Source organism: Chrysochloris asiatica, unplaced genomic scaffold (assembly GCF_000296735.1).
Source record: "Chrysochloris asiatica unplaced genomic scaffold, ChrAsi1.0 scaffold00129, whole genome shotgun sequence".
Classification (NCBI taxonomy): Eukaryota; Metazoa; Chordata; class Mammalia; order Afrosoricida; family Chrysochloridae; genus Chrysochloris; species Chrysochloris asiatica.
In genome coordinates, this window is record NW_006408647.1 from 2,733,222 (window position 1) to 2,744,142 (window position 10,921).

Consider the following 10,921-nt stretch of genomic DNA (forward strand, 5'->3'; position numbering starts at 1 on the left):
TAGGAGTCTTCTGACTCTTGTAGGTGCAGTACTGATGAACCAAGATTGGCAAGTCAGATGGTAGGTAGGCAGGGAAAATGGCAGCTGCTGACAGCTTTCAGGATTGGCAGGTAATAGAGCAGGCTACTGGTTCAAGTCCAAAGAACCAGAGGCCAGATGACAAGCCACATGCAGGACCCAGACCCAGCAGAAAAGCAACAAACTCTACCCAAATGTTCAAGATACTGGAAGCAGGCCACACCCCTGAGGAAACTTTATTTCAATTCATTGACTGCTCATAGCAGATCTCATCGTATAAGTGATTATATTATATTAGATCTCATCATGGGAGATGACTACATCTTAACTGTCATACCACTGAGAATTCTGGTCCAGCCAAGTTAACACAAAATCTTCACTATCACAGAGACTTTGAAAGAAATCAAAGGTGACCCATAAATGTCTGATGTGAGCAAGTTAACAGGTGGGGACATGTTCCATACCCTGTACAAGGTCAAAGAGGACTCACCAGATTCGAGAACACCACCCTTTGCCTCAGTCTGTACAAGTGGATGCACTACTTTAATTTCACGAGGTGGTGCAAAGGACGGATTGAGATTAATTTTAACCATATCCTTCCCAGTTTGCTTGTTGGCTACCCAAATTGCATTCTTTCTCATGGTTGAATAGAAGATATGGTCACCAAAAGGAGATATTGCAAACAAATTGTGTCTAAAAAATAATAGGGGGGAGAATAGTAACAGAGGGGAGGGAGATAAAGAATGTCAAAACATTTGTTCCTTGGCTTATTAAAATTTTATTTTATTTCAATTCACCGTTTGGATGTTAACCACCTAAATTTTCAATCCTTTTTCATTTATAGAATTCAAATCTGAACTAGTAGACTATAATGACTGGCTCCACATCTACTGTCTCAATTCCCGGATTAGTTATCACATTACTGGGAAACAACAACAGTATAAGAGACAGGATTTCGAGTTTTGTCAATTTCCCACTTGACTCAATTGACTCAGTGTTCCAGCTGCCCCTGTCTCAGTGTGATGATTTTGAATGAAATTCCCATTGAAAACATATTGATTACCCTGGTATGATCCCTCCTTTAGGGGAAGGAGTTTAAGCTAAATGAGGCAATCTCTATCTTCCTATAAGTGCAAACTAGAGAGTCAGTGTCTAACACGGTAACAAATAATATCAAGACAGAAGTCTTACAAGATGTATAAATCAAAACTAATCCCACTGCCATGGAGTTCATTCTGACACACGGCAACCATGTAACTCTTTATGGGAGCAGAAAGCCTCATCTTTCTCCCACTGAGTGACTGGTGGATTTGAACTGCCCATCTTGCAGTTAGTAACCCAATGCCAAACTCATAGCACTATCTGGGCTCAGTTATTCCAAAAATTATAACAATTGCCAACATATGAAAACTTACTATTTTCCAGATACTCTGCTAATTATTTTATTTACTTTCATTTATGTAATCTCCATAAAAGCCCCAAGATATGGGTACTATTATGATTCTCACACTAAAGAAAACTAAGGATAAGAGGAAGATACATACTTGCCCTAAATCACCCATCTATTAAATAGTAAATCTGGAACTTTAAACACCATTCCAGTTTAATTGACAAAAGTAAAATGACTTTCTCACACAAGTTTCAAATGGCAATTGCTTTATTTCACATCCAAAGCCAAACTTACTGTGTGGGATGTTTGCTAAGATGGACAGAGCTTCCATTGTAATCACAGGAGCCAATATGAGAATCTTTTCCTTTACTGTACTGAATCCAAAAGAGTCGTTTATTAAGTACATCCAATGACATAGCTGTAATAGTATCTGGTGTCTTTAGTAGAATCTTCACACTCGTACCATTGAGGTGGGCTCTGTGAAGGCTGCCACCCACCTCTGAAGACCAAAATATAAACCTGAGGGCAAACACGTTATAAAGGTATGTCATTGAGTGTACATTTGCTTAAATGGCCACCTCTCAGTGTTTCAGCTACCCCTATTCATCTGCACAAAATCATGTGGTTACTGTGTTGGGCTGCAAGGTCAGCTTGAACAGCAAGGTCAATGGTTCAAGCTCACCAGCTGTTCCTTGGAAACACTATACAGGGTCACTATGAGTCGGACTCGACTCAATGGTACTTAACAACAACAACAACGACATTTATTCTTCTGTCATGATACCTTATTTAGGAGGCAGGAATTGAAGCTAAATGGGACAATCCTGTCTTCACAGAGCTTCTCTGTGTAGGAGAAAGAAATACACAAGAGCTATAAAAACATACAGCTCAAAGGGACTAGTGACAAAGATACAAATATCAAAACCTGGTGGGGAATCAGCAATCACATCCCATTGGGCATCAGGAATGCTGAAAGGGGAAAGTCAATGAAATGCATTTCAAAGGGTTTCCCATGGGCAGAGATGGAGGGAAACGGCTTTGAAGGGAGAACAGAGATTTTAAAAACAGTGCTAAACATGTTTGGGAAATACTGAATCATTTACTTGGGCTATGGAAAAAAGTAAGTGAAGGAGAGTAGTAGAAGTTATAATGAAAGATTGGTGTCCTGTGTGAAGAGCCTTGGATGCCAACATGTGAAGTTGGCAAAGGTTACTGAGGAGTCTGACTTTATTGGAGTCCTGGTACGGTACTGCAGGAGAAGCACTGGACTGTTAACCAAAAGGTCAGCAGTCCAAACCCACCAGCCACTCCTTGGAAACCCTACAGGAGTGGCTATGAGTCGGAACTCAGCTGACGGCACTTAAGAACAACAACCTTATCAGAACTGTGTTTTTGAGAATTGGCATAGCAGTAGGGTTCAAGTGTTAGACAGCAAAGCTCTCAGTTTGAAGACTACGGTTTGCTGACCCAAGCCATGGTATTTTCAATCACCTTCCATGCATGTGAAAATTGGACAAAGAATAGGGAAGACTGGAGAAGAATCAATGTGTTTGAATTATGGTACTGGTGAAGAATACTGAAAGTACCATAGACTGCCAGAAGAACAAACAAATCTGTGTTGGAAAAAGTACAGCCAGAATGTTCCTTAGAAGTGAGGATGGTAAAACTGTCTTTCATATTTTTGACATGTTTGACCAGCCCTTGGAGATGAAAATAAAATTTAGTAAAGTTCAGGGCCAGCAAAAAAAGAGGAAGACCTTCAATGAGCTGGATTGACACAGAGGCCGCAACAATGGACTCAAACATAGCGATTATTGTGAGGATGGCACAGGACCAGACAATGTTTTGTTCTGTTGTACATAGAGTTGCTATGAGTTGAAAACAATAGGGATTAAGAATAAGCAACTTTGGTTGGCACAAATGGTCATGCACTCAACTACTAACCAAAAGGTTGGCAATTCAAACCCATTCAGAGACAACAAGAAAGACAGAGAGGACAATCTGCTTCCGAATAGTCACAGCCTCAAAAACCCTATTGGAGTAGTTCTCTTTTGTATATGTGGAGTCACCCATGACTTAGTACCAATTCAATGGCAACGAGTTTGGTTTGTTCTTATGGTTTGGGTTTTTGGGTTTTGATGGTTTAAGTGAAGAGAGAGAAAACAATAGAGAATAAGTAGTACTGAAGAAGGAAATGAGCATTTGATACAGTGGGAGAAGAAGACCAAGAGAGGTGGAGAGACAAGCAGTAGAACCCAATCCTTGTCATTTCAAGTTTGGTGTAGTGTGCTACCCGCTGATTAATTTCTGACTCACAAAACATAGGATGATAGGGTTGTAATCTTTATGTGAGCAGATCATCAGGTTTTTTTCGGCCACTGGTGAGTTCAAACCTTTTGGTTAGCAGCCAAGCTTTTAACCATTGTACCATCAGGGATCCTAATTTTAAGCAGGAAGCCATAGTAGTTAGAAGTAGTCTGCTTTCATTCAGATTCAGGCTATTAAAACTAATGATGTTATTTTCTGTATATAATAAGGCCTAGACCACAATGAACAGTAAGGTCTCTTTGAGTTCAAAATGTTATAATTTTGTGAATCTTCATCAGATTTTGTAATGTATTTCAATGTCTGAAAACAGCAGAATTTACCTTTCTACTGGATCAACTGCTACATTTGCAGGACAATTTAAGCTACTTAAGAGAACTCGGGGATTGTTTCCTTTCATATCTGTTACTGTAATGACTCCTTCTTGTTGGTTTGACCAAATAATTTCTTCATTTATCCAATTTATTGCCATTCCTGAAACATGTTTCTCTCTACTGCCCACTTTCTGTAAAATCAAATTTCAAAATTAAGTTATTAATATTTTCCCTTTCACGTCAAAACTGTTTTTATTGTTATAAAAATCTTATTATTTTAACTACTTGTCATTTTTATATATTCCCAAAATTATTTAAATGGTAAAATTGTCAAAGATGTGGTGCCAATTGTTTTAAGACAAAAATATGTTAACATTCCCAAACATATTTTTTGGCTTAATATTTATACCATAGCTGTGAAACTGAAGATTATCCTATATACTATTGAAATTAGGTGATCAAACATAACATGCTAATATTTTCAACTATAATAACATAGAATTTAGATGTAAAAGACAGTTTATTCAGCTCCATTGGCTAATAGTAATTATTTTCAGATTCTTACTGAACTTGGTGTTAAACTTGACCAATTCTGACAATATTCCCTTGGAGTTAGTGCACAGAGCTATGAAGTAGATGAACTTCTCTTTCCTTCTGACCCTTCTTCCATCATGTTCCTTCTCTTCTAAATCTCCTCAGTGCCCTAGAGATAGATCAGAATAACAGGACTCTCCTTATGCTCTTTGAGCAGTGTCTCTCTTCTCCCTCATGATAACAAAACACCAAATAAAATCCCTGTTACCATGTAATCTCAGCAATGGGCAGGTAAACTGGCTTTCCTGCAAGCCTTCAAACGGATTCAAACTGGTTCAGTCATGGCCAACGAAGCAAAATTGGAACGGACCTGAATTTGTAAAAAGTGGTCATACCACAACAATTCCAGAGCTGAAATGGGAGACTTGGACGAGGCACAATGAGTCCTTTCAAGAGCCTGATGCAGGAGAGTATATTTTTGCCAGGACTGTGAAGAATGACACATATTCAAAACCACATGGTTAACTGCCATTTTTGAACTGGCACTATTATTTCTAACTCTGCCCATCATGAGGTTTGTTTGCCAAGTGACACACATGCCCTTGCTTCTAAAGAGGTAAATGAAGTCTCTAGCAGGGTGCTGACCCACATTTTTCCTGTTTCTGTTATCATTCCAGTATACCCACTTTTTACAAATTTAGGTCCATTCTGATTTTGCCTTGTCAGACATGATTGAACCAGGAAAAATCGATTCAAAGCCCTGCTTTCCTGGGAGTGTAGGATTGAGGAGGGATGATGTAGAAAACCATTATTTGTATCATTGAAGATTTGCATGGTGTAAATCATCCCAGAGTTGCTGATTTTAAGTGACCTGGATAAGCACTTAATCTCAAGCTCAGTTTGAGCCACAAGGCTAGTGGTTCAAACTCACCAGCTGCTTCTTGAAAACCCTATACAGGATTGCTATAGGTCAGAATCGACTCAACCGCACTTAACAACAACAAATATGACAAGTCAAAATGCTCCTTACAAATAGGGATCAAGTGAGGTTTCATCTCAAATATTTTGGACACGTTATCAGGAAGAACCAGTCCCTGGAAAAGGACATCATGTTTGGTAAAGTGAAGGGTCAGTGAAAAAGAGGAAGACCCCAAACAAGCTGGATTGACACACTGTCAGCAGCAGTGGGCTCAAACTTAACAATAATTGTGAGTAAATAGTGGCTCAAGACCAGACAGTGTTTCTTTTTATTGTATATAGGGTCACTATGAGTCAGAGCCAACTTAATGGTACCTGCAAACAACATCTGACATCACAGAGGAGCCCTGGCAGTGCAGTGATTAAGCAAGTAGCTGCTATCTAAAAGGTTGATGGTTTGAGCCCACTAGCTTCTTTGTGGGAAAAAGACGTAGCAGTCTTCTACCATGAGAACTCACAGCCTTGGAGACCCGGCAGGGTAATTCTACTCTGTTCTATAGGTTGACTATGAGTTAGAATATGAGTCTACCATGAAGAGGTTAAGCAGTCCTGGAAGGGTAGTGGATTATGAGCTGGGATGCTAACTGTAAGGGCAGTAGTTCAAATGTACCAGTCACTCTAGGGGAGAAAGATGAGGCTTTCTGCTCCTGTAAAGATCTACAGCCTTGGAAACCCTCTACAGTATCGCTTTGAGTCAGAACCGACTCAGTGGCATACCACCACCACTACTGCCCACACAGAGAACTTGGGTTTCGATATGTGATTTCACTTAGGCACTCTGATGGTGCAGTGGCTAAGCACTCAGCTGCTAACTGAAAGATCAGCAGTTCAAACTCACCAGCTGTTCCATTTTACTTTCACAAGGTTGCTGTGAATCGGAATCTACCCATAGTACCAGGATTTCTTTATGTGACATTGCTAATTCTGCAGTTGAGTAATAGTCAAATAATCATCTCTCCTGAGACTTGCATGAAAGCTGGTTCTGTGCTATCCTTAAATCTCATATAAATTAATCTATCAAATCCATTTTACCAATCGTTACTTTACCAAAATAAGTGTTGTGAGTTGCGCTGGAGTTGATTCCAACTCACAGGGACCCAAGTAAATTATCTGCCTTTTAATGGTTGTTCTTTATAAACAATATTGCAGCCCAAAGGAGAGAATATAGTGGGAACTTTGAGGCATGAGGCCAATCTATCCTTTCCTATGACATCAATTCACAACTATTTGCCTTTTTTTTTTTTTTTTTTTCCTATTCTGTGACAGGAAACACTCCAGATTCTTAGACAAGAGGTTTTGCTATTGTTCTACAGATGGTTGGAGAGTAATGAGTAGTCATCCTTGTTTAAAATGAGATTAGCAAGTATTAGAGACACGATAAAGCAGATTAGCACCTAATTGAGGCTTTTAAGAATAATTGGAAGGAAAAAGCTTTGGTTAATAAGAAAAAACCCACAAAAATTCCAGTGGGCACTTTTGTTGTGAAGAAATGCTCAAATGTTCTCTAATCACGTGATCTCTGTAATCCATCTCTCAAGAACTGAGAGAACATTTCTCTTGGGAGTCATTTAAGGGTTCTACCAGTTAAAACGAAAGATTAAACATCTTTTGTATGTACTTTAAGTAAAATGTTTTATGTCTGCAATTTGCTTTACTGGCCCTCCTCAAAGCAAACACCCTGAGAATTAAAACAAAAACAATGGTTCCTTCGTAAGCCTCAGATACCAAAACCTCTCATGATTTTATATAGTTATACTACAGAATTTCTCAACATTAACACTATTGATATTTTGGGCTGGATAACTATTGGTTGCCCTTTATATCCTAGGGTGGTAGGCATTTAACAGCAGTAACAACAAGGAACATATATTTGGCCAGTTGTGACAATGAAATATGTTTCCACACATTGTCATATATCTCCTAGGGGGGAAAATTATCCCTCACTGAGAATTATAAAATAGAAAATAATTATATAAGTAATCTGTAATTTCAATATTTTCAAAATCACATTTACATCCCTACTTTCTCCTTTCCAGACCTCCTGGCTACCAGGGCCACATTTGTAGGTTTGTTCAATAACATAGTAGTAGTAGAGATGTGGATTCAATATATACTTACATATGTCAGACACACATTGGAACTGTAACAAACATTTCATTTATCTCTCCACTTAAAATTTGCAATATTAAACTTTTCGGTTAGGAAAAAATCTCTCACGTACTACAGAAATGATACTTTACCTCTTGCTTTGTCCCATTCAGAAATACTCTTTGTAAAAGTTGTCTTTCTAAATCAACCCAATAGATTCTTTCCTGCTTGTAATAAACATCCATGAGCACGGATACTCCGGCATCTGCCACCAATTGTTCATAATTAGTTCCTTCTGAGTCAATCCTAAATATGCTATTTCCATGGTAGAAAACTAAGAAGGGTCCAGGGCCTGCGAGGAAAGAAAGAAAATAAATTGCATATTGTCAATTGTATTTTATTAGATTTAGAAAAAAATACTTCTGCATGATAATGAACACAAGCAAAACTCTCTTTTTAAGTCCAGACTTATATTTTAAAAGATATTTTATGGAGAATAAAGAATTCCTGTAGATGGCACATGGAGTCCCTGGATAATGCAGACATTTAACGTGCTCAGCTAATAACCAAACAGTTGGAGGTTCTAGTCAATCCAGAGACACTACAGAGGTTTACTTCTACAAATCAGCCATTAAAACCCCTAAGGAGCACATTTCCACTCTGGCACATATAGGGTCGCCATGACTCAGATTTGACTCAACATCAGCTATTTTTTTTTAACTGATACATGCTTCATAGTTCATTTTGTAAATCACTTTCTCCCCAAATAGTAAGAAATTAATATTGCCAAATTAAGAGAGACAGAAAAAAGAACTATTTAAAGAGTGTAATGGCTCTGTAGGATATGTACAGGATTGCTAACCACAAGGTTCATGGTTCAAGTCCACTAGCTACTCCATGGTAGAAAGATGAGACTTTCTGCTCCTGTAAAAATTTACAGTCTACATACAGGATCACGATGAGTCAGAATGAACAGTACTTAAAACAGCAACAATATTTGATGAAAAGAACACTTTCTCCTCTTAGCTATAAAATTCCAGATTCCATTTTAATGTTCAAAAGAAACCACCTTTTGCACTCTGTTATCAAAAAGGTCTATGGGAAAGTAAATGTTAATGATCTAAATTGAAAATAAAATCACAGATATTATCATTTTGTATATGGACCCCTTCCCTTCCTTTGACTTTCCCATATGACTAGAAGCCTTCAGGGGGATGACATAGAAGAAGTGACATGACAACTCTTAAGTGGGAACAGGAAAATGAAAGTGCTCGACTAGGAAGGCTTTGAAATATGTTGGCTCTCTTAGTAAGTATTGTCACATGAAATATAGGGTGACCAGTTAAATTTGAATTTTACAGAAGTGAGAATTTTTTCGTACAAATACGATGACACTTACTGCTGTATGGAACATTATTGGTATTGTTGATAAGTTCTGTGTTGTGTCGGTTCTGACTCATAGCAACCCTATATAGGGTTTCCAAGGAGCGGCTGGTGGGTTTGTACAGCTGACCTTGTGGTTCAAACTGACCTTGCTGTCCAGTGCATTAATCTGAAATGCCACACCAGGACTATGCATGGAACATATTTATGCTAAATAATTGTCTGTTGTTTAGATGAAATTCAAATTTAACTAGGCATCCTATATTTTTCTTTGCTAAATGTGGTTGGTGGACCTCATTGAACTGTCTGATTCCTGCCAGAATCACTAGAAAAGAAAAATTATCATGTACATAATCCATTTTAACCATAAAACAGTCATCTGACTTCATAAGTTTAGATACTTTTAAATTTACATTCTTATTATTTTCTGCTTTTGGGTACTGTCCTGTTCTAGGTCATGGCTACCTACTGGCCCACTCTAAACACCTAATTCCTGATGTAGCACTGTGGTTTAATGGGCTGGACTGCATGTCAGTTTGAACTGCAAGGTCGGCAGTTGAAGCTCACCAGCCAGTCCTTGGAAACCCTATATAGGATCACTATAGGTCAGAACTGACTCGACAATACATAACTACAACAACAATGATGAAATTATGTCTCCCAAAATAGAAATGTTGAAGTCTTAACCCCTGTATCTATGAATGTGGCACTGTTTGGAAACACAGGTAGTGCCGGATTTACAACATATTCTAGTTATAGCGAATGTTTTTAAAAATTGTTTGGTGCATTGCATCATTAGTAAAAAACAAAAGTATTACAATGTCGCAGCACATAGTTTGCTGGTGCTATCATTCCAAGCTGTTCACTCCCAGACGTTCAATTTTATGATTTGCTGTTCAAAACATTGCCACATATATCTAGCTTTATAAACTAAATTAATGGAGTCCTGGTATGGTGCTATAGGATAAGCACTGGAGCGCATAGTTGGTTGGAACAGCAAGGTCAGCAGTTCAAACTTACCAGCTGCTCCTTGGGAATGCTATACAGGATTGGTATGAGTCGGAACTAACTTGATAGCATTTAACAACCACAACCAAACTAAATCAGGAGTTTCTGTTGCTTGAAAACCTGGACCCAAATGCTGATTTGAGAAGCAGTAAAATGTTATCATGAAATGCATGGGGCACGGTGAGGGGGTAGAAAAGGACCATACAGACAATGCTTACTAACTTTCTTTCTAGAAACACTATCCCCATCCCCAGGGATAATCCAGATTATACAGAAAATTCCACAAGCAGAGTTATCACTGCAACTGACAAAATACCAGTGCTATCCAACTCTTCATCATTGTTGCAAACTTTTATGATTATGTATTTTTATGTATGTAAGTATCAAAATAACAAAGTAACAAACAGTATTGGAAGAAGTGCAGGCAGAGTGCTCCTTGGAGGCCAGGATGGCCAACCTTCATCTTTCATACTTCGGACATATCGTCAGGAAGGAGCAGTTTCTGGAGAAGGATATCACGTTTGGTAAGGTGGAGGGTCAGAGAAAAAGAGGAAGACCCCCCCAACAAGATGGATTGACCAAGTGGCAGCATCAATGGACTCAAATGTGGCAACAGTAGTGAGGCTGACCCAGGACTGGGCAGTGTTTCCTTCTGTTGTGCATGGGGTCACTATAAGTTGGTACTGACTCAATGGCATGTAACAACAAGAAGAAGTATCAAAATATACATAAAAATACATGAATCACAAAGTGAACACTGAGTGGCTACTAATTTGCTACCCCTGCTAGAGAGTAAGATCCCCTAAGAACTTGATTGAACCTCAGCATAGTGATCCTGCTTGGTCACCTTAGAGCAGGTGGTGGGCCGGCAACGTCTGGCGCA

At 38.6% G+C, this 10,921-nt stretch overlaps 1 protein-coding gene across 1 annotated transcript in view; it reads right to left on the reverse strand.

Moving 5' to 3' along the window:
• The window catches only part of EGF (epidermal growth factor), a gene marked incomplete at its 5' end in the record, with an annotated part of 163,014 nt that overhangs the window by 105,530 nt on the left and 46,563 nt on the right, over window positions 1–10,921 (reverse strand). Inside the window, 4 exons of the mRNA XM_006869337.1 lie at window positions 509–711; window positions 1,703–1,927; window positions 4,057–4,238; window positions 7,800–7,999. Of these exons, the coding sequence (XP_006869399.1) occupies window positions 509–711; window positions 1,703–1,927; window positions 4,057–4,238; window positions 7,800–7,999 (810 nt within the window). The remainder of the gene's footprint in view (window positions 1–508; window positions 712–1,702; window positions 1,928–4,056; window positions 4,239–7,799; window positions 8,000–10,921) is intronic.